Below are 26,916 nucleotides of genomic sequence, written 5' to 3' on the forward strand. Positions count from 1 at the left end.
GAGTTTCTGTCTTTTTGACAGGAAAGACTACCAAAATGATACAATGTCCTTCTCAATGCAATGAGTTTATGAAACACATATGCCTTGTTACTTTGTGATGTTTACTTTACTTAGTTAAGGTGGTGATTGCTAGGATTCTTCAATGCAAACTTACTATCTTTTCCTTTGTAGTTGATAAGGTAACTCGGAGAAGCAAATCATGCTTCTTAAAATTTGCCCACTAGCCGGGCGCGGTGGCTCACGCTTGTAATCCCAGCACTTTGGGAGGCCGAGGCAGGCGGATCACGAGGTCAGGAGATCGAGACCACGGTGAAACCGCGTCTCTACTAAAAATACAAAAAAAATTAGCTGGGCGTGGTGGTGGGCGCCTGTAGTCCCAGCTACTCGGAGAGGCTGAGGCAGGAGAATGGCGTGAACCCAGGAGGCGGAGCTTGCAGTGAGCCGAGATCGCGCCACTGCACTCCAGCCTGGGCTACAGAGTGAGACTCCGTCTCAAAAAAAAAAAAAAAAAATTTGCCCACTAATTTTAGCACCCATTGATGGATTTTATATGAAACAAGATCACTATATTCTTTGCCGGCCGGGCGCGGTGGCTCAAGCCTGTAATCCCAGCACTTTGGGAGGCCGAGGCGGGCGGATCACGAGGTCAGGAAATCGAGACCATCCTGGCTAACACGGTGAAACCCCGTCTCTATTAAAAATACAAAAAATTAGCCGGGCATGGTGGCGGGAGCCTGTAGTCTCAGCTACTCGAGAGGCTGAGGCAGGAGAATGGCGTGAAACCAGGAGGCGGAGCTTGCGGTGAGCCAAGATCGCACTACTGCACTCTAGCCTGGGCGACAGAGCGAGACTCCGTCTCAAAAAACAAACAAACAAATATTGTTTGCCTAATGATCATTTTCTGTTTACCTCCTTCCTACTACATTTACTAATTGGAATTATACTGTAAGGAAGAATTATCCTTTCTTTTTATTTATAAACATAAGTTAAAATCCAATACTTTTAATTTTTTTTTTTTTAAGACAAGGTCTTGCTCTGTTGCCCAGGCTGGAGTGAGCAGTGCAATCACAGCTTACTGAAGCCTCGAAATCCTGGGTTCAAGGGATCCTTCTACCTCAGCCTTCCATGTAGCTAGTACTACAAGTGCAAACTACCACACCTGGCTAGTTTTTTTTTTTCAAGGTTCATTTTAGCTAAATATTCTTTTTCCACCAGTGAGAACACTGACTGTCATTATATACAAATAGATAATTTTACTTATTTGCTTAATAGTAATGTGCACATAAAGGAGTTTCAGAATTGATAACCCATATTAATAACAAACACTTTTGCTAAATTATAGTATATACTATACTAATCCATATATATTAGATTACAGTGTGTATGTATATGTATATATGATTGATTTTTTTGTCTTTAGTCTTAAAGTATCCAAATAAATTTTTTTTTTTTTTGAGATGGAGTCTTGCTCCATCACTCAGGCTGGAGTGCAGTGACGTGATCTCGGCTCACTGCAATCTCCGCCTCACGGGTTCAAGTGATTCTCTTGCCTCAGCCTCCCAAGTAGCTGGGATTACAGGTGCGTGCCAAAACAGCTGGCTGATTTTTTTATTTTTAGTAGAGACTGAGTTTCACCATGTTGGCCAGGCTGGTCTTGAACTCCTGACCTCAGGTGATCTGCCTGCCACGGTCTCCCAAAGTGCTGGGATTACAGGTGTAAGCCACCGTGCCTGCCCAGGGAGTATGCAATTAGTATTGTATTCCAATGTTACTTAGGTTAACTTTTATCTTCTTCCCTCCCTTAAGGGTTACTATGTTATTAAGTTAATATAGCTTGGTTTATTTGTTTCATTCATTTTGTATCCCCGATTTCTATCAGTTTTAATCGTTTGTTTAATAGTTTATTTTGCTTGTATATGAAACATTACTATAGTTGTAAGGGTCACTTATATGAAAATGTATAGTCAAAAACGTTTCATTCCCTTCTTATCCTTACTGTTTTTTCCCATTCCCCCTTCTTTCCACCTGTTTCTTTCTCATCCACCTCCCATAGGTAGCCAGTGATTTTTAGTTTTTGGTTTAGTTGTCTGTGTTTCTTTTGCACAAATGAATAGAAAATTGTGTGTTTTCTTATACTCCCTTCTTTCTCAGCAAAGGTCATTATATTAAGTATGTTCTTTTGGACTTTGCCTTATCACTTAAATGTATATCCTGGAATTTATACTAGTTCATAGAGATCTTAGTCATTTTTTGTAGCTGCATATTACTGCACTGTGTAAATGCATCCTACTTTATCCAACCACTCTCTTATATGGGGCATTAAAGTTTTTTGAAATATTTTATAATTCCAAACATTGCTGTGATGAATAACCATGGGTGTGCAAACCACAGCTTTAATTATTGACTTAAGTAAAAAGGAAACAATGTTGAAGATAATATATAGTCCATCTGTCTAGTATAAAGCAGCTCCTTTCCAAACTCTGTCTTTAATGAAACAATCATGGTAACATCATATTAAAATACAGAAATTCAGAATTAAGCTCTTTGACTGCAGAACTGTGAGGTAAAAGCAACCAAGCACAATGTTGTCTTTTCTTTCAACTTTTCTGCAAATCACATTGTTCCCCTTAGTTCATAGTCATATTTGCAGCTGCATATTACTGCTATCATGTCCAAAATAAAAACAATTAGAGTGTCCCCAATTTTCCACCACTCAGGGTACCTTAGAGGCTTTAAAAATGTCAGTGATAACAAATTACTTTCTTAGCTCATTAAAGAATAACATATTTGATAATATTTTATGACTATAAAAGCTCAAGAAATTGCACAAGGAAGACATACTGTGGACATGTGAACAGGCACAGTAGAAAGGTCTTTTACTAAGGGGCCTAACACACAAAGATTTGTGTATATAACTAAAACTACACGCAGTGAAAACTGGTATTTTATATTCTATTCTATTTCACTAAAGAGAGAAATATTTTGGCCTTGACAACTAAATTGATTTCACAACTTTTCATGCTTGTTCAGACCTGTAGTTTGAGAAAACACTGTTTAATAAGCATACATGCTTTGAAGTAAAACCAATGTGTGCTGGAATCTGGAATGTACCTCTTACCAACGGTTTTCTCAAGAGAACTTTTTAACCTCTGCATGTCCATTTCCTACTTTGTAAAGTAGAGATACTATCCATAACAGAGGATTGTTACACTGACTAAGTAAGAATGCAGGTAACTCAGGCTGCAGCCCAGCTGTGGGGGGAAAAAATTTCAGATAGCACGTAGTACAGTAGCCAACAAATGGAAAGGATAACTATCATTAAAAATGATAAAATGGATAAGGAATGTAGATGCTGTACTAGAGGATTCAAGTAGTCCATAAGCAGCCAAGGTTCAGTCTACCTTCTGTGGTTGGAAAATAATGACTCACTGGATGCTTAACTTTAGTTACTCTCCTTTCTCCTTCTTCAGCCCACTATAGTGGCCAGCCAGGTGTGAATCAAAGGAAGTCAGGATTGGACTAATGCTGTCCCCGTCTTTCCAATATATGGTCATATTCAGCATGGATATCTTTTCTAAGATCTCACAGACATGCCCAGAAATCCGTTGGAGAACTCACTTGACAGGAAGCACATTTGCCCTGCTGGTCATCTCTAGTGAGTTCAGCAGAGTTCCCAAACTTGGCTCGGCATAAGAATGGCATGAGAAACTTGATAAATATTCAGATTCTGAGGACCTACTGAAGAGTTATTACATCAGAATAATCTTGAGCAAGGCCTCAGAATCTATGTTTAAAACACATGCATGACTGGGTGGTTCATGCCTGTAATCTCAGCAGTTTGGGAGGCCGAGGAGGGTGGATCACCTGATATCAGGAGTTGGAGACCAGCCTGACCAACATGGTGAAACCCTGTCTCTACTAAAAATACAAAAATTAGCTGGGTGTGGTGGCAGGCGCCTGTAATCCCAGCTACTTGGGCGGCTGAGACAGGAGAATCGCTTGAACCCGGGAAGTGGAGTTTGCAGTGAGCAGAAATCGCGCCATTCATTGCACTCTAGCCTCAGTGACAAGAGCGAAACTCCATCTCAAAAAAATAATAACAAAATAAAAAATAGAACACATGCATGAACATGTGTGTGTGCACACACGCCTAGTTCTGAGATAGCCAGCCTGCTGATCAATAAGAAGGTAAGGCCTTTTGTTATTGTTCCTATTTCATCAGTGACAAGTGTCAAATAGATGCTTAATTTCACAGTGACCAATCCTCAATCTCTGTCACCAAGGCTCGAGAGCAAGTTCACTGCAACCTCCGCCCTCCTGGTTCAAGGGATTTTCCTTCCTCAGCCTCCCGAGTAGCTGGGATTACACCACCACAGCTGACTAACATTATTATTATTATTATTATTATTATTATTATTATTATTATTATTATTTTATTTTATTTTAGCAGAGACGGGGTTTCACCTTGTTGGTCAGGCTGGCCTCGGACTCCTGATCTCAAGTCATCCGTTCGCCTCAGCATCTCAAAGTGCTGGGATTACAGGCGTGAGCCACCTCTCCCAGCCCATGTATTTGGAGGCAGAGGCGCTGATTGCAGTGAACCAAAATCGCGCCATTGCACTCCAGCCTGGGCGACACAGTGAGACTCTGTCTCAAGAAAAAAAAAAAAGAAAACACAGGACACCTTAAGGGGGCAAGCAGTGGAATTTGAAAGACCACAGAATTTGGAGAGTTTAACTCCTTCCTAGCCATGAGGAATACACTGGATAAAGTGAGGCATGTGAAAGCAAACTTCCATGTGTTGTGTAAGTTTCAGTCATTTACAGGAGTGGTTTTTGTTGTCATTAAATAGGTATAATATTACCATTCTGGAATCAAATGCCCATATAATCACTTTCCCTAGTCTGTTTTGGTGATTTATCCATCTCCCTTTTTATTTCAATAAATACCAAAGGGCACATTTATTTTTGCACTTATGTGCAATAATTAGATTGAAAATATTTACACATCAAGATATTAAAAACATTGATAATTTACATCACTTTTATAACAAATTCAACATTAAACAATACTGTTTTGATACATTTCACTCGTGTCATATCAAAATTCTATATTCTCCTTATTTCAGTAGCAGAATTTGTGTCTGGAGATTTTGGGCAATGAAATTAAAATTTAAAGTGATATCCAACGCCGTATTACAATCAGCCACGTCCACAGAACAGTATCATATCACCTTATAGCATTGCGCAAAATTTTATTTTGTTTCCATGATAAGTGACTTGTAGTTCCAACCATACTGTTCCAGCCATATCGTTTTTCAGAAAAAATTCTTTTTTGTTTCTTGAGACGGAGTCTTGCTCTTTCGCCCAGGCCTGACTGCAGTGGCGCTATCTAGGCTCACTGCAAGCTCCGCCTCCCAGGTTCAAGCCATTCTCCTGCCTCAGTCTCCCGAGTAGCTGGGACTGCGGGCGCCGGCCACCGCACCCGGCTAATTTTTTGTATTTTTAGTAGAGACGGGGTTTCACCGTGTTAGCCAGGATGGTCTCGATCTCCTGACCTCGTGATCCGCCCGCCTTGGCCTCCCAAAGTGCTGGGATTACAGGCGTTAGCCACCGCTCCTGGCCTAGAAATAATTCTTTTGGTTGGGCTTTCATTGCCAACTTACATACACTCTTCTTGATTGGGCAACTACCTAAAGAAATTCACTCAGACATTGTTCAAAGGATGTTTTCAGAGGTCAGTGATTTATAATAGCTTAGATAGACTCTCAAAGCTCTGCTTCTGAGATCGAAATTTGAACTTGTCATTTAATCACTACATGTCACTTATTTTTCTTTCTATGGAGCTCTGGGAAGCATTGGGATACAATCTTCAGGGGAATTGAAACCATACATGGTGAGTGGATTAGTCATTCCTCAACTATTCAGTAATAATAGGGACTGGGTTTCCCTAATAATGGGAGTTGATATGTTTCAATCTACATTTCTTATTTATTTTCCCTTATCATCAATGCTTGAATTTCAGCTCTAAGCTACTTTATTGCAATTTGGTTCTGAAGCATATGCCAAAAGCACTCAGCAAGGCTGCAGACAAATGCTTTAAAGTAGAGTGCCCTCCACTTCCAGTGACTTTATGAACATCACATTTGAAAATCCTTTTTCATCTCTGTACGCTGAGTACATTTTGGACTTCCCTTCGTTCCCAAATACCCCGAATTCAAGGTATCTCAATCCATGGAGAGGTTGTCCAGAGGAAGAGAAGCAACAGCCCCGCCCCCAACCCTTGGGAGCAGAAAGGGAAAGAATTATCCAAAGGAATTGTTTAAAAACTCAGATGTAGCGGACAGATGTAAAACCATGGCTGCATAGATTGATGTCCCAGGGGTCCAAAACTTAATCTCAAATGGGCAATAATTTGTTTGGCATTAAACTAAACCAGTTTGATGAACTCAAATGCCCTCGGCTCAATAGGCAGGACTCTCCGAGGAGCCTGTGTTACTTCCCTCACTTAAGTGCAGATTTGTAATAAAAATCTTAATGCCAGTGGCATGCTTTTTGGACATATAAGAAGCTAACCACTTGGAGTATCATATTTGAGAGGTCAGAAAATTCCACAGTTAAAGATCGGTTTATAATTTACGAAGAAAATAGAAAGTTTTGTTTCTCTGAGTTGAAATTTGCCAAGCACGGCGGGAAATATTGCAAGTTTTTGGCACAAGGCTTTGTGCTTTCCTCATAATTTGAGATCTGCGTGAAGCCTGAGGGTTCGGGGATCATTATCTGAGAAAAACCGGGCAGTTCGGTGTAGACAATTTTTATATTTTTGGCTTTTTTTGAGGTGTAACAAACACAACTCGGGATCCGAGAGGACACTCTGCGGCTGCCAGCGAGGCGGGCTGGACAGCGCACCAATCACGGCGCAGCTCCGCCCTATATAAACGGGCGGGCGCAGCGCCGCGGCCCGAGTCCCGGCCAGTGCCTCTGCTTCCGGCTCGAGTTGCTCTCGCTCACGCTTGCCTTCAACATGTCAGAGACTGCGCCTGCCGCGCCCGCTGCTCCGGCCCCTGCCGAGAAGACACCCGTGAAGAAGAAGGCCCGCAAGTCTGCAGGTGCGGCCAAGCGCAAAGCGTCTGGGCCTCCGGTGTCCGAGCTCATTACTAAGGCTGTTGCCGCCTCCAAGGAGCGCAGCGGCGTATCTTTGGCCGCTCTCAAAAAAGCGCTGGCAGCCGCTGGTTATGACGTGGAGAAGAACAACAGCCGCATCAAGCTGGGTCTCAAGAGCCTGGTGAGCAAGGGCACTCTGGTGCAGACCAAGGGCACCGGCGCGTCGGGTTCCTTCAAACTCAACAAGAAGGCGGCCTCTGGGGAAGCCAAGCCTAAGGCTAAAAAAGCAGGGGCGGCCAAGGCCAAGAAGCCAACAGGAGCGGCGAAGAAGCCCAAGAAGGCGACGGGGGCAGCCACCCCTAAGAAGAGCGCCAAGAAGACCCCAAAGAAGGCGAAGAAGCCGGCTGCGGCTGCTGGGTCCAAAAAAGCGAAAAGCCCGAAAAAGGCGAAAGCAGCCAAGCCAAAAAAGGCGCCCAAGAGCCCAGCGAAGGCCAAAGCAGTGAAACCCAAGGCGGCTAAACCAAAGACCGCCAAGCCTAAGGCAGCCAAGCCAAAGAAGGCGGCAGCCAAGAAAAAGTAGAAAGTTCCTTTGGCCAACTGCTTAGAAGCCCAACACAACCCAAAGGCTCTTTTCAGAGCCACCCACCGCTCTCAGTAAACGAGCTGTTGCACTACTAGGGGGCGTGGCTGGGGAAAATGCTGCTAAGCAGGAGCGGGTCTCCCGGGAACAAAGTCGGGGGGGGAGAAGAGTGGGATTGTGTGTTGGCGTCTCGGGAGCTGTTTGACTAGCGTCGCGTCGCTTTACGTCGCCCAAGCCGCAGTGGAGTGGCGACATCGCGGTTTTATTGCGTTCTCGAATGCTGGAGTTGAACCCACTTGGGCCTCCCTAGTAGTTTGCACTTAGCACGACCTGGCCTGCAGATAGCAGGGAAAACAGAAGTCCGGATTTTCCCGGGCTTCTATGCTGGGTTTTTCCGAGTTCCAATCACAGCACAGCGTATCAATTTCTATGCTGATTAGAAGCCTACTGGTTTTCCCTACCGAGTATGGCAGGCAATGAGAGAGTTGAGTACGTGTCCATTTCAAGTGCTTGAGACCACTGACACATACTGCCAGACTTGGGGGATGTCCCAATTAGCACGGCTTCTGTATGCAACGAGTCCCATAACTTGTTAAAGGAAGAAAGGGATGTAAGCTCTCTTAATCTGTTAAGTATCTTTTCAGTGTAAGTTCTGACTCCACAATGCTAAAAAAGAAGTCGGATGTCAAAAACAACTGCTCCAAGCGAAGTGCACAGCTGTCTTGCCTAAAGAGGCCTATTTATAGTAGCCTCGGGTAGTCTGGTGTGGGTTTTCTGATTGGGTAAAAGTAAAGGAACGAAATAGCCAATGAAAAGGTAGATTTTTAAGTGTCGTTTACATTGGCATTTGTGACGACACACTAAAATTAATCCAATCATAAACGAAATCTGATTAACCTCATTTGAATACCGCATCTATAAATGAACGGGGCCTCGGTGGGAGTGATTATTTTCTCAGGTGTTTTCAACAGTGTTGTAACTGGTTAACACTACGATGCCTGAACCTACCAAATCTGCTCCTGCCCCAAAGAAGGGTTCCAAGAAGGCGGTGACTAAGGCTCAGAAGAAGGACGGGAAGAAGCGCAAGCGCAGCCGCAAGGAGAGCTACTCAGTGTATGTGTACAAGGTGCTGAAGCAGGTCCACCCCGACACCGGCATCTCTTCCAAGGCAATGGGGATCATGAATTCCTTCGTCAACGACATCTTCGAGCGCATCGCAGGCGAGGCTTCCCGCCTGGCGCATTACAACAAGCGCTCGACCATCACTTCCAGGGAGATCCAGACGGCCGTGCGCCTGCTGCTTCCGGGGGAACTGGCCAAGCACGCCGTGTCGGAGGGCACCAAGGCCGTCACCAAGTACACCAGTTCCAAGTAACTTTGCCAAGTAAGCATCTTTACACCTAATCCCAAAGGCTCTTTTAAGAGCCACGCATGTTTCCAATAAATGAGTTGTAATCATTTCATTCAAAAGGGGGATTATTGGACTTAGCACCACAGTACCAGTCTTTAATGTTACGTTAGTACTGCAGAGGAAATAACTTGGAAGTTTTAGGGAATAACAATTGTTACCAGAAATTGAGTGCTATGGGCACATATTAGATCGTTAGCTCATTTAGTATCACATAACACTAGCATAAACAAAGTATTGTAAATGTAGAGCTCTTTCGTTTCCGTGTGCAGATTTCCAAGTTGATCGTGATGTTGATCCGGGACTCGGTGTGGTGATGGCCCGCCCCGAGCACCAAAGTGCACGCTCTGGACAACTTCCTTATATTTGGAGCTTTCTCCACCACCACCCCCGCCCCCCATTTTCTTGTAAGATTTTTACCATGCAGATATGTAATAACTGCAAGTAAAGGCTGAAGACAATGTGAGCTGAACACGGAACTATTACAAAGGTTTCTGATTTGTTTTGTAATTGGGCCAGTTTCTGTCTGAAGCTCTGGCGAGTAGGGGAGGGAAAGGCGGATCCTAGGCGCTAAGGTGCAGAAAAAAGCAGCTTCTGAGACACCTTAAAATTCTTTTGCTAAACCGTCTTTCAGGAAGCTTTTTAATTTATAGTTTTCTTTTGGCAGCTTTCAGGTTAAAAGTCCTCTGGGTAACGGCAGAAACCAAATAGTCAATCATTAAAGTGTCTGACTGCAGGTAGGCAATAGTTATCGCAGGACTGAAGCCCCCTTTGCACTACAGTTTACCCTTTCCTAGATGCCCCTGAGTACCGAGGACTGGAGGAGGTAGAAAGGGAAAGAAAACCTCCTTCTGGCAGGATATAGCTTCTGCTGCACAAGGTAGGATGATGACAAAAGGTTTTCTCTGCTGGGGAATGGATGATTGTGGGGAAAAAAGAATCTCGGAAAAGAGTTGGGCGGGAACTAGGAGGGAGTGGCCAGAAGGAAAGGAACCAATACTTGAGACGTGAAAAACGTGAGATGGATGAGGCTAGGTTTGGAGTCAAATGTTGGCTGAGATGGAGAATTTAAGTGATGGATGATCATTGTCTGAAAGAGGAATGAATTTAGAAGTTTGTCCTCATGCCCTCATAATGTCCTCATGCCCTCATAAACAAACATGAAATCATGGATTATGGGATACATTTTCCATAACATGGCAAGCGTGGTACTTGGACGGATAAATAAAAACCTGAGTAATATTTTCTAAATTCTTAAAAGTAACAAAGAGGGTCTAAGAAAGTAAATTCAGAGCCAGGGACTTGGCCCATGTTAAACCCCAGGCACTACAGCTGGCTTTTACCCAACCCATGAAAACTGACCAGGGTATAGAGCCTGATAAGAAATCTTTTTAGGTGAAGGTGAGACACCAGACCAAAATCTGTCACCTCAGGGTAGAAGGATGAACTGAAAATAAACACACATACAAACCCATCACAGATTAATGCAAATAAAAGAGTCAGCTATGAAGTTGAGTTCTGAGCGGTGTAGATTCTACTGCTAAGGCTTGGACTACAAGCCATCCTTGATGCTTACTTGTTCCTGGCATTCATACCATAGGGATTCAAACACCCAAGCTGAGAATTTAATTTAGGCATATCCCAGGCTGGTTTTGTGCCCCTGAGCACCTGGTAGAAACAACTACAAGTCATCTCTGGAAAAGAAGCTTCATTTTACACCTCAACAAATTGCCACAGCTAAAATATCCCCCCAAAAATGCACAAGCAGCTTCACAATCTAAACAAACATCATGAAACCAGAAGTATGACTAATGAAAACAAAAGCAACAGACAATGGGAGCTGGGCGTGGTGGCTAATGCCTGTAATCCCACCACTTCGGGAAGCTGAGGCTGGAGGCTTGCTTGAGACCAAAAGTTTGAGATCCTGTCTCTGAAAAAAAAAAAAAAAAAAGCAACAGACAATGGAAATGAATGAAAAGGGAGATTTAACAAGATACAGACTTGAGGCCGGGCGCCGTGGTTCATGCCTGTAATCCCAGCACTTTGGGAAGCCGAGGCGGGCGGATCACGAGGTCAGGAGTTCAAGACCAGTCTGGCCAACATAGTGAAACCCTGTCTCTACTAAAAATACACAAAAAGGTAGCCGGTGTGGTGGTGTGCGCCTTTAATCCCAGCTAGTCAGGAGGCTGAGGCAGGAGAATCGCGTGAACCCGGGAGGCAGAAGTTGCAGTGAGCCAAGATCGTGCCACTGCACTCCAGCCTGGGCCACAGAATGAGACTCTGTCTCAAAAAAAAAAAAAAAATACAGACTTGAAATGACTAGTGTCTTTTTGGAAAAAAAAAAAAAAAAGAGTCCAGGCACAGTGGCTCCCGCTTGTAATCCCAGCACTTTGGGAGGCTGAGGCAGGTGGGTCACCTGAGCTCAGGAGTTCGAGACCAGCCTGGCCAATATGGTGAAACCCCGTCTCTACTAAAAATACAAAAATCATCCAGGCATGGTGGCATGCACCTGTAATCACAACTACTCAGGAGGCTAAGGCAGGAGAATCGCTTGAACCCAGGAGGCAGAGGTTGCATTGAGCCAAGATCACGCAATTGTCCTCCAGTATGGGCAGCAAGAGTGACACTCCATCTGAAGAAAAAAAAAAAAGAAACAAAAAGTCTTATAAATATATTGAGGGACTAAGGAAATACAAAAGTGACCACACAGGTTTGAAAAAAGAACCTAATAGAAATTCTAGAAAATAAACATGTAATTATAATACAAATTGAAATGAAAAGCTTACTGCAGAGGTTAAAACTCTAGACAATCTCTTAATATCGTCAAATATTTCTTTGCTTCACTGTTGGTTTTATAGAATCATACAAACAAGGTAGGTTTACACATTGAATTTGGTTGATAAATCATCATTTTTTTTTATTCTATAGGCCCCCCTCCCACTTTGTCCTCCTCTGAGATTTATTTTCAAAGAAGCTGTTCATTTGTTTTGTAGAGTTTTTCACAGTACAGTTGTTGCTGCGTCCATCCTAATGGTATTATTTAAAATCTTTACCTGACCTCTGTGTCCTCTATAAAATAATTCTTAAATCCAGAGTCCTGATCTGTTTAGATTCAAATTTTTGACAAGAATATTTCATAGGTATAATTGTGTATTTCTGTCAAGAGGCATGTATCATCTTATTTTTTCCTTCTCCCTCTCTATTTATCTTACTAGAGTTGATTCTGGGAATTGCCTGGATTCATTACAGTAGTCCACCCTTATCCCCAGTATTGCTTTCTGCAGTTTCAGAACAGATCAACAGCAGTCCAAAAAATATTAAATAAAAAATTCTGGAAATAAAAACTTCGTAAGTTTTAAATTTCCCACCATTCTGGGTAGAGTAATGAAATGTTGTGTTGTCTGTGCCTTCCAGGTCTGTCCTGCCTGGCATGTGAATCATACCTTTGTCTAGCCCATCTTATGCTACTTGTATGTTAGTCACTCAGTAGCCATCTTGTTATCAGATCAACTGTGGTGGTATCCCAGTGCTCGTGTTCAGGTCACCCTTATTTTGCTTAGTAATAGTCCCAAAGTGCAAGATAAATTATGCTGACAATTTGGATATGCCAAAGAGAAGCCATAAAGTGCTTCCTTAAAGTGAAAAGGTGAAAGTTCTCCAATTAATAAAGAAAGAAAAAAACTTACACTAAAGTTGTAAGATCTATGGAAGCAATGAGTGTTATATCTGTCAAACTGTGAAGTGGGAAAATTTTTTTTTTACTACTTTTGCTTTGTACTTCAAACTGCAAAAGTTACAGCCACAATATGAGATAAGCACTAAAAGTGGGAAAGACATTAGATTTATGGTTGGAAGACATGACAAGAAATGTGTTAAAATTGACTGCAGTAGTGTTCAATACTATCTGCGGTTTCAGGCATCCACTAGGGGCCTTGGAATGCATTCCCTATAGATAAAGAGAGATGACTGTATTTCATAAGAGTATTACAAAATTAAAGTGTTTTATTTTTATCATTCCATCTTCATGTATTAGCTAGAATACTTCTATAAAGAGAAAATTATCCTGTGGTACAATTTTTATAGGATAGTCAGGTTAAATGCTTGACTACTTCTCTTGTATCCATTTTCAGATTGATACATTACTTCTCTAGCAACCTCCAAAGGTACCCAATGGATTTATGTTTAGTATCATTATAAATTTAGGAACTGTTTTACTTTTGAATATGTAAATTTAGTGATCTTAAGGTGAATCAAAATATTAAACCAAAACCATGTGTACAGTTGAAAAATAATGTAAAAGAATAAAACAAAAATACTAGAGAAAGATTTGTTGAATATACTAAAAGAGTGATTTGTGTTTAAAAACAGAATTTCCTCAGTTTTTGGAATGCTAATAGTACTAACAAATTGATAGTAAATAAAATAGAACAATAAAATTCCACTAATACATTTCTTTCCTAAAAAAAAAAAAAAAAAGAAAAGAAAAGCTTACTGCATGTGTTTAACAGCAGCCAATTGGACCTACCAGTAGAAATTTAATAAACTATGTAATCAGATCTTAAGGAATTATCTGAAATGCAGAGATAAAAATGCAAAAGTGAGTTTAAGAAATCTGGAATTAGGTCCGGGCAAGGTGACTCATGCCTGTAATCCCAGCACTTTCAGAGGCCAAGGCAGGAGGATTGCTTGAGCCCAGGAGTTGGAGACCAGCCTGAATAATATGGCAAAACCCCGACTCTACTGAAAATACAAAAAATTAGCCAGGCATGGTGGTGCGTGCCTGTGGTCCCAGCTACTCAGGAGGCTGAGGTGAGAGAATCACTTGAGCTAGGGAAATCAAGGCTGCAGAGAGCCATGATCACACCACTGCACTCCAGCCTGGGCAATGAGAGTGAGACCTTGTCTCAAATAATAAATAAATAAATGAAAAGAGACCTAGAATTAGTAGTAAAATATGATCTGACGTTGATCTAATCACAGTACCAGAAGAAACAATCGGAGAATGATGCAAATGTGAGATTTAAAAGATCATGGCCAATAATTTTCTAGAATGGATGGATTACTAATAATTAAAAATAATATAAGAAAATAAAAATTGAAACCTAACTTATTGCTCATCAAAGCAAACCTAGGTTAACAAAGTAAATATTTAAACAGAAAAATGATACAAAAAAAGGGAGTCACTATGTGTGCTGTGAATTAACAAGCTCTCCAAATTTTTACAAATTTAATACTGATTTTCAAAAGATTGTGACTTCTATTACATATTGACATATTGACCTCACACTAAAGCACTGTTTGAAATTCTGCATGTAAGAGGATAATTGGATAATTGGTTATTTACATGAATTTTGTGTCTAGCTAACTTTATCAAATTCTATTAATCCTAATCAATATTTAGTCGACTGACTTGATTTTAATTGCATATAGTACTATTAGCGAATAAAAACGTTCGATATTCTCTCCCGTAACTATGTACTGTTTGCTTTAATCATCTTACTATGCTAGCTACCGTCACAAACAATATGTCATATTAGACATGCTACCAGGTATTGTCTTTTTCCTCCTGTTCATAGAAATGACTTCAGTGGTTGATGATTTATAATTGCTTTTGTGTGTATGTGCATGCATGTGTATGTGTAGTCTTCATTGTGTTAATGTAGTTTTTGGTTTTTGTTTGTTGTTGTTTTGAGACAGAGTTTTGCTCTGTTGCCCAGACTGGAGCGCAGTGACCGGATCTCTGCTCACTGCAGCCTCCACTTCCCAGCCTCCCACCTTCACCTCAGCCACCTGAATACCTGGGATTACAGGTGCATACCACCACACTGAGCTAATTTTTTTGTGTTTTTAGTAGAGACAAGGTTTCGTTATGCTGGCCAGGTTAGTCTCAAACACCTGACCTCAAGTGATCTGCCCGCCATGGGGTCCCAAAGTGCTGGGATTACAGCTGTGAGCCACCTTGCCGAGCCCTGTAGTTTCCTTCTAATCTTCTTTTAAGATTTTTTATTAGGAATGATTTATGAATTTTATTCGATCACTTTGACATCTGAAGAAATCATATGCTTTTTCTTTTTTAACCTGTTGCCATGAAGTATAGATAGATTTCTTTGTGTTGATTCATACTTTTATTCCTAGTCCAAATCTTATTTGGTTATGTTATGTTATTATTTTAAATAATATCTGAGTAAATTTTGTTAATATTTTTCATGGATTTTTTCCATTTCTATTTGCATAAAATCATTCTATGATTTTTTTTTTTCTTTTAGATTTAGTCTTGCTCTGTCACGCAGACTGGAGTGCAGTGGCATGATCTCGGCTCACTGAAACCCCCACCTCCTGGGTTCAAGCGATTCTCCTACCTCAGCCTCCTGTGTAGCTGGGATTACAGGCATGAGGCACCACACCTGGCCCATTCTATTATGTTCTATTTTGGGCTTACCTTTATCAAGTTTCATTATAAAAATTATAGTGGCTCTATCAGCTTAATTGTGGGGCTCCCCATCTCTATTATGTTATCTATTGCCGTGTAACAAATTATCCCAAAACTAATTTCTGTGAGTCAGGAATCCAGAAGTGATTTAGCTAGGTGGTTATGGCTCAGGGTCTTCCTTGAGGTCGAAGTCAAGTTGTAAACATAGGCTGCAATCATCCGAATCCTTGACTGTAGCGGGAGGATTCCCTTCTAAGGTGGCACACTCGCATATCTGGCAAGTTCAAGCTGACTTTTGGGTGGAGGTCTCAGTTCCTTGCCCGTTACACTTCTCTAGAGGGGTAACTGATTATCTTCAAAACCAAACAACTGTTTTCTCTTAGCAGGAGAAAACAGAAAGAGAAGAGGGGAGGAATAAGCCGCAATGCCTTTTGTGAACAAGATTCGAAACTTACACACTTCTGCCACACTTTTTAAACGTTATTTATTTATTTATTAGAGACAGAGTCTTGCTCCATCACCCAGGCTGGAATGCAGGGACCTGATCTTAGCTTACTGCAGCTTGGAACTCCTGAGCTGAAGCAATCCTGCCTCAGACTCCCAAGTAGCTGAGACTACAGGTGTGAGCCATTTCCCCCGGCACATGTTATTCAATATAAGCAAGTCACTGAAATCTGGCACATACCCAGAAGTAGAATTAAGCTACACCCTTTCAGATAAGAATAGTAAAAGAACTTCTTGAAATATTCCAAAGCCAAAAATGTGGACATTGACCCCAACTGCAAAAATACCTCAGCAAATTCCAACGTCTTGAAGACTTCTGAGTAGATCCCCCCATGGGTGAAGAGGCCAACCACAAGCAACACTCAGTGGTAGCAGAAGGTGGCAGGGGTGAGGACAGGAAGCAGTGCCCTTCCCAGTCTCCCAGCAGACTTGCCATCATGATCAGCCAGCCCTCTATACCACCCACTGGCCAGCCCATCCTGAAAGATGCCAAGTGGACAAGCCAGCACTCAGACACACAGATTTGGGAAAGTGGAAAACCATTTAGCCCTGGGGCTTGAGGCAGGGAAAGGGATGGGATGGGCAAGAGTCTATGGCCATGCCCAGTCCCAGGACGGGGAGCAAAAAAAGGACAGGTCTGGAGTTATTAGGATGGGCCTTTGTACTGAGTAGCAATGTGTACACCATTTGGGCTGTCAGAGTACCCCTGGACAGGAGCCTCAACATCCCCTTCCCTCCCCTCTATGATTGTTTACATCCTAACTTCTTCTAAGAGGGGAGAGCAAGGGGGAGATATATATATATATACAATTTTATATATAAAATTTTAAATTATTGATAGTTCATCTGGATTACCAAAATCTGCAGCCCTACCATAGCTAGTAGGCTGCAACCCTGGTCCCCACACCTAACGTCTTCCTGCTCCCCTTCCAGCCAACTATGCAGCCCACAAGAAGGCTCTGCAGGCCCCATTGCCCAGCACCATCCCATGGAAGGCTCTGGTGGTACCCCTGAGCCACAAGAGAACCAGCACCTTGATCTTGTAGAGTTTGTCATCACCATGTTCTCTCTCTGCTGTCCCTACCATGCCCTTCTGCCATCTTCTGGGAGAAGGAAACCAAAGTATCTAAAACTGGGGCTTGGGGAAAGATTCTAGCCTCTCTTCACTCTCCTCTCCCCACACTCTTTACTCCCCAGCCCAGAGAGATGCTCATATCAGGAAAGACTATTGAAAGATGATTTATTTTTCTCTGACCTTTCCATCCCTGGGAAAATGGGAAAAATAATCAATAATTAAAAAACAAGAAATCAGAAATCCTCCAATGAATCCACAGAAAATGATGTCTATCCTCTCCCCTTAGATTTTTGTTTTTGGAAATATTTTTAAGTTGCCTTATTGTGGAGTGGGAATCCGAAATACCCAAATGTCTGTTTTCCACGGTGGAGAGCCAACCCAAAGAGCTTCCACCTTCTCTGGATGTGCCTGGTCTTGGACTCCCTAGAATCTTTGTCTGGGCTGCTGCATGTACACAGCCTCTGTCCTGGAGGCAAGAGATGGTGGTGGCTTGGATCAGAACCATGCCCAAGATAGCTTGGCTATTGCATCGTTTGAAGCTGATATCCTCTGTCTGCACACAGCTGCTACCGTTGTGTCCCTGCTCTGCTTGCTATTGCCTCATGCCAGGCCCCGTCCTGCCATGACATCCTGCATCCTACCCATGAAACCCCAAGGCCAAGTTTGTTTCAAACTTTTGAAGAACAAACTTGGCCTGCATCTGGAACATACTCGTTCTCAACTGGAACATCTCCCCTACCCCAGAGAGAAAAGGTGAACACCCACAGCTGAGGCTTGGAAATGTTTCCTATGTTGACCTGAAAGATCTCAGACCTCAAGGAGGCTCTGTCTCTTTTTTTTTTTTTTTTTTTTTTTTTGGAGACGGAGTCTCGCTCTGTCGCCCAGGCTGGAGTGCAGTGGTGCAATCTCAGCTCACTGCAAGCTCCGCCTCCCGGGTTAACACCATTCTCCTGCCTCAGCCTCTCCGAGTAGCTGGGACTACAGGCGCCCACCACCACGCCCAGCTAATTTTTTGTATTTTTAGTAGAGACGGGGTTTCACCGTGGTCTCGATCTCCTGACCTCGTGATCCGCCCGCCTCGGCCTCCCAAAGTGCTGGGATTACAAGCGTGAGCCACCGCGCCCGGCCATGGCTCTGTCTCTCTTAAAAAGTGGAGAAAGTTGCCATTCTCCTCCTAGGGCCTAGTCTCATCCCCGCTCTGTAAGCCATCTATCTCTGCCCACCCTCCAATCGACCCCACTTGGGAATGAGGGATGAAAAGGAGGTGGGGGCCAGGAGGGAACCCTGCCAGCTGGTGAAGCCCTGTAGCAGGAAAATATATGTGGACATAGAGTATACCTGACTTCTCTTCTTCAGCCACTGACTGGATTGGGCTGTGAATGACAATGGAGTGGCTGAAGTCTCCTGTCATCAGAAGCTAGGGAGGGTGATGAAGGACTGACCCACACAGACTGGGATGTGTGTCGGGTACAGGGATAACTCCCTGTTCACTCTCAATGGGATCTGGGCAACACAGAGGAGTTGGTGGTCCTGTTGCTCACTTACTCAATGTCTTTGACCCTCCTTTTCAACTGGTTCCTCTGTTGAGCCCAAAGGCTGGAAGTAGGAGACAGTATCACAGGCTGACAAAGTCTTGCCTGTTACCTTGGGCATCTCATTGCTTTTAGCCTGGGCCCTTCCTCGCCTTTGACCTCCCAGTGGTTGGTATGTGGGAAGCCCATTTCAGTTCCTATGACCCATGTCTCGAACCATGGTCTCTGCTATGACAGTGGAATCTGAAGCCTTTCCCTGCTCAGTCTGGTGCCTGCTCTGCATCGTACCAGATACTGGGCTCCTGGACCCCCTCCTCCTTCCCTTTATTCCTTCTTTCCTTCAGGTCATGCAGCCATGTACTATATCCAGCACCACAGAAACTTCATTGTTTTTCCTCTGCTGCATCTGGGGGCACAAAGAAGCCTTGGGATGTGGGGGAAGGCTGTTCTTATCTGGGGTTTACTCCCAGGCCAGGGGGCTCCATCTTCTTCACACACATTCCTCAAAGAGGAAGCCCCTTTGGGGCAGGGAGGTAAGGACTTCATCTCAACATAGATTGCTGGTCGGCACGAGCAGAGGGGGACACTTTCGGCTTTTTTTTTTTTTTTTTTTGACATGGAGTCTTGTTCTGTCACCCAGGCTAAAGTGCAATGGTTTGATCTTGGCTCACTGCAACCTCCGCCTCCTGGGTTCAAGCCATTCTTCTGCCTTAGCCTCCCTGAGTAGCTGGGATTACAGGCATGCACCACCATGTCTGACTAATTTTTATATTTTTAGTAGAGACGGGGTTTCACCATGTTGACCAGGCTGGTCTCGAACTCCTGACCTCAGGTGATCTGCCTGCCTCGCCCTCCCAAAGTGCTGGGATTACAGGCATGAGCCACCGTGCCCGGCCTCTTTTTTTCTTTTCTTCACATTTTTTTCTTTCTTTTTTTTATTTTCGCTTTTCTTTTTTTTTTTTTGTAAAATGATAGGAGTTAATGTTGCAAAGAGTAGTTTACATATTCAATTTCTGAAGACACTTGAATTTAGGACCGATGTATCTGTGACAAGCATGCCAGAAGTGGCAGAGGCCATCAGGGCTAGCTACTTCATACCCACTATCCTCCCATGGGGATCCAAGACCTGAGACACAAAGCAACAGCCTGCCAAGATCTCTTTTCATCATATCCTTTTTTTTTTTTTTTTTTTTTTTTTTTTGAGACGGAGTCTCGCTCTGTCGCCCAGGCTGGAGTGCAGTGGTGCAATCTCGGCTCATTGCAAGCTCCGCCTCCGGGGTTCACGCCATTCTCCTGCCTCAGCCTCTCCGAGTAGCTGGGACTACAGGCGCCCGCCACCACTCCCGGCTAATTTTTTGTATTTTTAGTAGAGACGGGGTTTCGCTGTGGTCTCGATCTCCTGACCTCGTGATCCGCCCGCCTCGGCCTCCCAAAGTGCTGGGATTACAAGCGTGAGCCACCGCGCCTGGCCCATCATATCTCTTTCAAAGTTTGTCCATGCCAACACAACCTTTGGGCTTCAAACATCAGAAGGTCTGTGTGTCTCACCCCTGTTAAGGGGCAGGTTTCTCTTTCACCTGCTCTTGCACCTGGGAACAAATGCACTACCAGTAGAGAAGGGCCATCCAGCCCTCCCCCAGCCTAGACCGCTGGGGCTCAGATAGAGGTGCTAAGCCCCTATGTCAAAAGTTGTTAAATATTTTTGTGTTGTTCTATCAATCCCTTTCCTGGTGATTGATTTTACAAAAGTAAGTAAGCTACTTAGAAGGCCCTGGAAGTGAGGAGAAGAGCCAAGGAAGATGACTATGGAGGGTGAGGATTGTTGTTTTTTTTTTCAAAAAAGGCTAGGTAGAGTGATCTGAATTATCTGGTACCCTCCTGAATGGAATCCTCCCGTGTTGAAGGGTCCTTGGATTTTCCCCAGCCCCAACCCTCTCCCCCTTCAGGCATGTTGATAGTAGAAAAGATAAGAACTCAGAGCTGTTTATCATTGGAGACAAAAACTTGTCATCTGGCTTTGTAGAGAAGGTTCCACCTTACACTTATAGTATATTATCTTTACTATGGGCTAGGGTATCGTATTTATTTATTTATTTTATTTTATTATTATACGTTAAGTTTTAGTGTACATGTGCACAACGTGCAGGTTTGTTACATATGTATACAGGGTATCATATTTAAAAGCACACACAAAAAAAAGCAACGTAAAATACTTGAATGAGCTTGTATTATAACATTAATATTATTGAAGGCATCTGCTTTCCAGGCTGAATTGATTCATTTATTATTCTAGTCCTGCTTTAGTCCTTTGTAATTTGTGGTAATTATGCTTTCCTTTTTAATACCAAAAAAAAAAAAAAGTGTATAAAAATAAAAACTTGGGCCGGGCCCAGTGGCTCAAGCCTGTAATCTCAGCACTTAGGGAGGCTGAGGAGGGCAGATCACCTGAGGTCGGGAGTTCAAGACCAGCCTGGCCAACATGGGGAAACCCCGTCTCTACTAAAAATATAACATTAACCAGGCATGGTGGCGTATGCCTGTAATCCCAGCTACTTGGGAGGCTGAGGTAGGAGAATCACTTGAACCCGGGAGGCAGAGGTTGTGGTGAGCCGAGATCACACCATTGCATTCCAGCCTGGGCAACAAGACCGAAACTCCATTTTTTTAAAAAAATAATAAATAAATAAGTAAAAATAAAAATTTGATTAGGCAAAAAAATGTAAAAAAATTTATGAACATAATTTAAAACCACTATAGCTTTTTTATATTTGAAATGCTTGGATGTAAAAAGCATTTGTGCTTTAAAGACTACATAGAAATCAAATGTACAATCACCTGGCTCTGATACGTTTATAAATGGTAGAACCTTTAAGAATTTCAACAATTCAGACTAAAATTGACCACTATCCACAGAGACAAAGCCCATTAAAATCCCCTCATAATATCCTGATGGACTTTTCCCAGATATTGTAGAGGACAAAGTAGTGCCTCTACAGTTTACATAAAACATTATCCTAGCTCATAGCAGGTACTTTTTAAAAAATATGCATTGAATGTATTAATTCATCTGAGAAATTTTAAACTGCAGTCTGTAAAGCAATTCTCTAGTGCATGATTGTTGTTAGAATGTCCAACAAACAGACTGGGCCTTTTTAAAGAAAACAAAGTGAAGCAGGAAAATTAATACAATAAAAATTTTAAATCTTAGAAAATACTGCAGAGTATGAAAAAATGTTTAAAAATGGAAAAAACAAATTAATGAAATTTAAATTGGACAAGAAGTTAAAGCTAAGTTAATAATTTAATATATAAAACTTAAGATTAATGATTAAGTAATAGTAAAAAAAAGTTCCAAGTGTAAGATTAACAGATTAACACTCAGCAGAGAGCGGTATAAAGAAAAGAAATCAAATAGAAGAAATTAGTCATGAAGGATTTGTAAGGAAATTCATGAAGTATGCAAAACTCCCTAGGCACTGGCTTGGGCACTGCCGATACACAGAGAGATATGGTGGTCCTTGACCTCCTGGAGCCCTCAGTTAAAAAGACTTACAGTTAATTGTTTTCATTTACCTTTGTCTTTCACTAAAGCCTAAAAAAGTGTTTCTCATACTCTGGAAATCTTCAGCAAAGTCCCATGAACGTGGGCTCATACAGGAACTACCAAATTAATTGCATCAAGGCAAACATATGTATTCTAATTTTTGAGTAATAAAATATTGTTTTAAAATTTCAAAATATTCTTTATAAATACAAAACAATATTTTATACATATTATAGCCAAGTTCCAATTACTTTCTAGGAAATTGGGGAGAGCATGAGAAAAAAGGTGAGAGAAATTGAGAAGGACTCAGAAAAGGAATGGAAGAAGCAAACTCCTACTAAAAAAGGGAGGGGCCAGGTGCAGTGGCTCACAGCAATTTGGAAGGCTGAGGCAGGCAGATCACGAGATCAGGAGTTCCAGACCAGCCTGGCCAATATGGTGAATTCCCGTCTCTACTAAAAATACAAAAATTAGCCAGGCATGGTGGCATGCACCTGTAGTCCCTGAGCCAAGAGGGCACCACTGCACTCCAGCCTGGGCAACAGAGCAAGACTCCATCTCAAAAAAAAAAAAAAAGAAAATATTAATGGTGATGGCAAAATGGCACCTAATAACTAAACCCTTCTTATTTCTTCAATCAAAGGAGAGACATGAAGACAGAGGAGAAATGAATGCATAAAATAACTGACAATATGAATCTATACATAGAACTTAGGAAGTCTCATCTGCCTGAAAATGACTGTGGATCCCACCCAAATCCAACTCATCCTGGTTTGCTACACACTGGCTCATCAAAAGAAGGTTACCGAGTGGAAGAAACTAAACAAGGTGTTTGCACTTCATGTTACTTTTTGAGTTTATAAACATAAAAATACAATTTACTTCTGTTACAGACCTAGTTACTGGGAATTCATTACTTGCCATGGACTACCTTTGCTAAGAAAAGTCTGAATGAGAAGATGGCAGGAAGTCTGAAAAAAAAGTTATAATTAATAAAATCTGCGGAGAATTGTAAATTCTGCCTTGATTGTTGATCCAAACCCTTCTTCTAAGACCTCCCCTTTCTAGACATCTATCTACCTATTTTCACTTTACTTTCCAGCATCAAGAAGGTCTGAGTGGGTAAGGCCTAAACACTGATTTGGCTTTGGTAATGAACCTGAAGTTAAAAACAGGTTAGTTTATGCTAAGCTGGCATTTGAAAGGTCTCCTCCAGCATCTGAATTAAGGGAAACAATGTTTTGAAGCAGTCACAAAACTTTTCTGATGCATTAGATCTGAGGTAGGACCTGATAATTTGTACTTCTAAATTATCCAGGTGATGCTGATGCCGCTGGTCCGGAGACCACCTTGGAGAGCTTTACTTTAAAGGAAATGAAACTGCCCTAAAATGCAAATACTAAATAGCCACACAAAGCCGGAAAATCGCACAGAATTTCAAACCGAAGATGAGAGGTCTTGAAAAATAACAGCGGTCATCCTACTCCCGGTGCGGCAAAGCGGCCATGAAAAGGAGTCTTGGGGACCGGTCGTGCCCCTCCACGCAGGCTCCCTCATAGGGTCATCCCATCAACCCTCGCCAAAAACGCCGGCCCCGTCATAGGGCCGTCCGGCCACGCCCCTCCGTGCCCTGACGACAGATCCACACGTTACGCCGCCGCCACGTTACGCCCATCCGGCTCCGGCGTAGGGCGTCACGTACGTTTAACGTCGGTCCGGCGCGGGCGTCCGGGAGGTTGTCCGTAGGCCACTAACTGGTGGTTCCCAGTGCCCGCCGACTCGGCCTCTTTCTTCTGCGGCCACCAGATCGCGGGACATCGGAGACTTCGAACAATCCGGTGGAGTCCTTTACAGTTTAAAAACAGAGGACCGGCCGGGCGCGGTGGCTCACGCCTGTAATCCCAGCACTTTGGGAGGCCGAGGCGGGCGGATCACGAGTTCAGGAGATAGAGACCATCCTGGCTAACACCGTGAGATCCCGTCCCTACCAAAAGTACAAAAAAATTAGCCGGGTATGTTGGCACGCGCCTGTAGTCCCAGCTACTCGGGAGGCTGAGGCAGAAGAATCGCTAGAACCAGGGAGGCGGAGGTTGCAGTGACCGAGATCGCGCCACTGCACTCCAGCCTGGGCGACAGAGCGAGACTCCGTCTCAAAACAAAAAAACAGAGGACCGAAAATTTTGAAGACTGAGAGCAAGGCAACAATCTTCCCTTGATCTTTTTGCTCCTCTCACAAGGGTTTTTCAGACGGCTGAAACCAACGAAAAGAGTGAGGAAGCAGGCAGAAAATTTCAGCTTCCGTCTCTCGCATCCTCCTGCTTTCTACTCGGGGAGCTGGCACTTCCCCCCTTCTCTAGTAGCTGAAAATACGCCTCCCAACTCCAAGGAGACCTTTCTTGCACCTCCCTTACTGTTCTCACGCCTGTAGGGCTCTTCGTGTGAGGATTCGGTGTATGTATGTATGTATGTATATGAATGTGTGCGAATAATTATTTCCTAATTGTATTTTTTTTTTTTTTAATCATCTTCAGGTACACGCAGTGCCGTCCTCCATTAAACAGCAGGCACGGTGTCTAGGGTCCGCAGTTCTTTTGGAGGCTCATGAAAATATTTTAATTTCTTCTAAAGTCAGAAGGAAAAAAACGAACATTTAAGTCGAAGAAGACGTTATATATTAATCTTCATATGACTTTAATATTTTAATAAAGGAAGGTGCCCACGAAGGCAGAAACACCTAAGGTGCAAAAAAGACAATGCAGCCGTTGTTGCACATAGCTGACAACCCTTATGAATTATTTTTATTTCTTTTTATTTTTATTTCTTTTTTTCACATACATTTCTAAGTGATTTCCAGATACTAATGTCAGCCCCAAGACATACCTATGCACTGTTATCCGCCCCCCTCCCCCCCTTTTTTTTTTTGAGATGGAGTCGCCCTCTGTTGCCCAGTCTGGAGTGCAGCGGCACGATCTCACCTCACTACAACTTCCACCTCTCGGGTTGAAGCGATTCTTCTGCCTCAGCCTCCTAAATAGCTGGGATTACAGGCGCGCTCCACCATGCCCAGCTAATTTCTGTATTTTTAGTAGAGACAGGGTTTCACCATGTTGGTTAGGCTGGTCTGGAACTCCTGACCTTGTGATCCACCTGCCTCGGCCTCCCAAAGTGCTGGGATTACAGGCGTGAGCCACCACGCCCAGCCTGTTATCCCACTTTTACCCATGAGTATATACCAAGTGAAGCTTAAAATAACTTGTCCAATTTCCTACACCTAATACATGGCAGAGAGCTTTCTGACCTAGGCAGGTTAGCTCCAGGGTCCCTTCTTTACACTACAAATATTATCTCTTGGTAACTCTAAGGAATTAATTTAACATGTAAAAACAAAACCTTGTATTTCACATGATCAATGAGATTTCCACTGTTCTCTCTGCTAATAATAGTACTGCACATAAACATAGTACAGTATATACCTGTTTCTTTTTTTTATGGTACTCTCCCCATATCACACTATACGCCCACTCAACTACCACTTCTCTGGTCTTCAGGGATGCTTCTCTCTTCAGCTTGCTTCAGCATCCCAACACCATATATGGAGATGAAGTCTCCATTCTCTGTATTGAAAACAGTCACCAACTTGAGTCAACCAGATTCCTATAGCAAACTGTGAGTTGAGTTTACAATCAGAGAAATATTTTATCATTATTCACCCTCTCTAACCCCCTCATTCCCAGGGATACAGAGTTAAAGCATCCAGTGAAGAGCGATCTATAGGCAATTAGAGTATGTCAGCAAAGAGGCTGCCAGAAAACTCCAAAAATGCTTCACTCTGTTCTACTCACCTGCTGTTGATACCTAAACCAAATGCCACACTGTTTTAATTACTGTAGGTTTATATGTCTTCATATATAGTACTAAGTCAAGGCCCATCACTCTCTGTTCTTTCTTTTCCTTTTTTCTTTTTGAGAATCATCTTGACTATTTTCATTCATTGATATGAATTTTACAGTGTTCTACAAAATATTCATTAGGGTTTGCTTGGCATTAAGTTTTTCAGTAGTTTAGAAAACTATCCTTTTAGGATAGTTTAGAATATATGAACATTTTAATATGTTGAATCATCACAAAACAAACATAGTACACTATAAAACTGCCTCTTTTTAAAATGGATCTTGTTTTATGTACTTCAATGATATTTCATAATTTTTATCATATACATCTGGAATATTTACTCTTGGATTTAGAATCTGTGGTACTGTTGTGATGTCTGGCTTTTCTATAATATCTTGATTTCAGATAGGTAATTGCTAGTGTATAAAAACGCCATAAATTTTTGTATGGTACTCTTATGCCCACTAATTCCAATTCTTTTATTAATTTTTTTTTTTTTTTTTTAACGGAGCCTCGCTCTATTGCCCAGGCTGGAATGCAGTGGCTGGATCTCGGCTCACAGCAATCTCCGCCACCCGGGTTCAAGCGATTCTTCTGTCTCAGCCTCCCGAGTAGCTGAAACTACAGGCACGTGCCACCAAACCCAGCTAATTTTTTGTATTTTTAGTAGAGACGAGATTTTACTGTGTTAGCCAGGATGGTCTCTATCTCCTCACCTCGTGATCCGCCCGCCTCGGCCTCCCAAAGTGCTGGGATTACAGGCATGAGCCACCACGCCTGGCCTATGCCCACTAATTCCAATTCTTATTTGATCTAATTGTTTATAGATTCTTGTGAACTTTTACCTTG

At 42.6% G+C, this 26,916-nt stretch overlaps 2 protein-coding genes and 1 long non-coding RNA gene across 3 annotated transcripts; 2 read left to right on the forward strand and 1 right to left on the reverse strand.

The window, feature by feature from the left end:
- Nucleotides 1-6,961: 6,961 nt before the first annotated feature.
- On the forward strand, nucleotides 6,962-7,753 carry H1-4 (H1.4 linker histone, cluster member). The gene has a single exon (XM_032140628.2). It carries the CDS (start codon nucleotides 7,024-7,026, stop codon nucleotides 7,681-7,683), a length of 660 nt encoding a protein of 219 aa, XP_031996519.1. The 5' UTR covers nucleotides 6,962-7,023; the 3' UTR covers nucleotides 7,684-7,753.
- Nucleotides 7,754-8,577: 824 nt separating this feature from the next.
- LOC116459892 (histone H2B type 1-M) lies at nucleotides 8,578-9,132 on the forward strand. Its single transcript, XM_032140653.2, has one exon. It carries the CDS (start codon nucleotides 8,678-8,680, stop codon nucleotides 9,056-9,058), a length of 381 nt encoding a protein of 126 aa, XP_031996544.1. The 5' UTR covers nucleotides 8,578-8,677; the 3' UTR covers nucleotides 9,059-9,132.
- A 1,652-nt stretch (nucleotides 9,133-10,784) lies between these two features.
- On the reverse strand, nucleotides 10,785-24,722 carry LOC131382114 (uncharacterized). The gene is made up of 3 exons (XR_009211286.1): nucleotides 23,879-24,722; nucleotides 15,531-15,899; nucleotides 10,785-11,723 (listed from the first exon to the last, which is right to left on the reverse strand). It is a non-coding gene; the product is annotated as an uncharacterized LOC131382114 (long non-coding RNA).
- Nucleotides 24,723-26,916: the final 2,194 nt, after the last annotated feature.

This window comes from Hylobates moloch, unplaced genomic scaffold, assembly GCF_009828535.3.
Source record: "Hylobates moloch isolate HMO894 unplaced genomic scaffold, HMol_V3 SCAFFOLD_20, whole genome shotgun sequence".
Taxonomy (NCBI): Eukaryota; Metazoa; Chordata; class Mammalia; order Primates; family Hylobatidae; genus Hylobates; species Hylobates moloch.

What these genes read in the sequence shown, in the direction of transcription:
- LOC116459892 (XM_032140653.2), top strand. Translation starts at nt 8,678, where the DNA reads ATGCCTGAACCTACCAAATCTGCTCCTGCCCCAAAGAAGGGTTCCAAG.
- H1-4 (XM_032140628.2), top strand. Translation starts at nt 7,024, where the DNA reads ATGTCAGAGACTGCGCCTGCCGCGCCCGCTGCTCCGGCCCCTGCCGAG.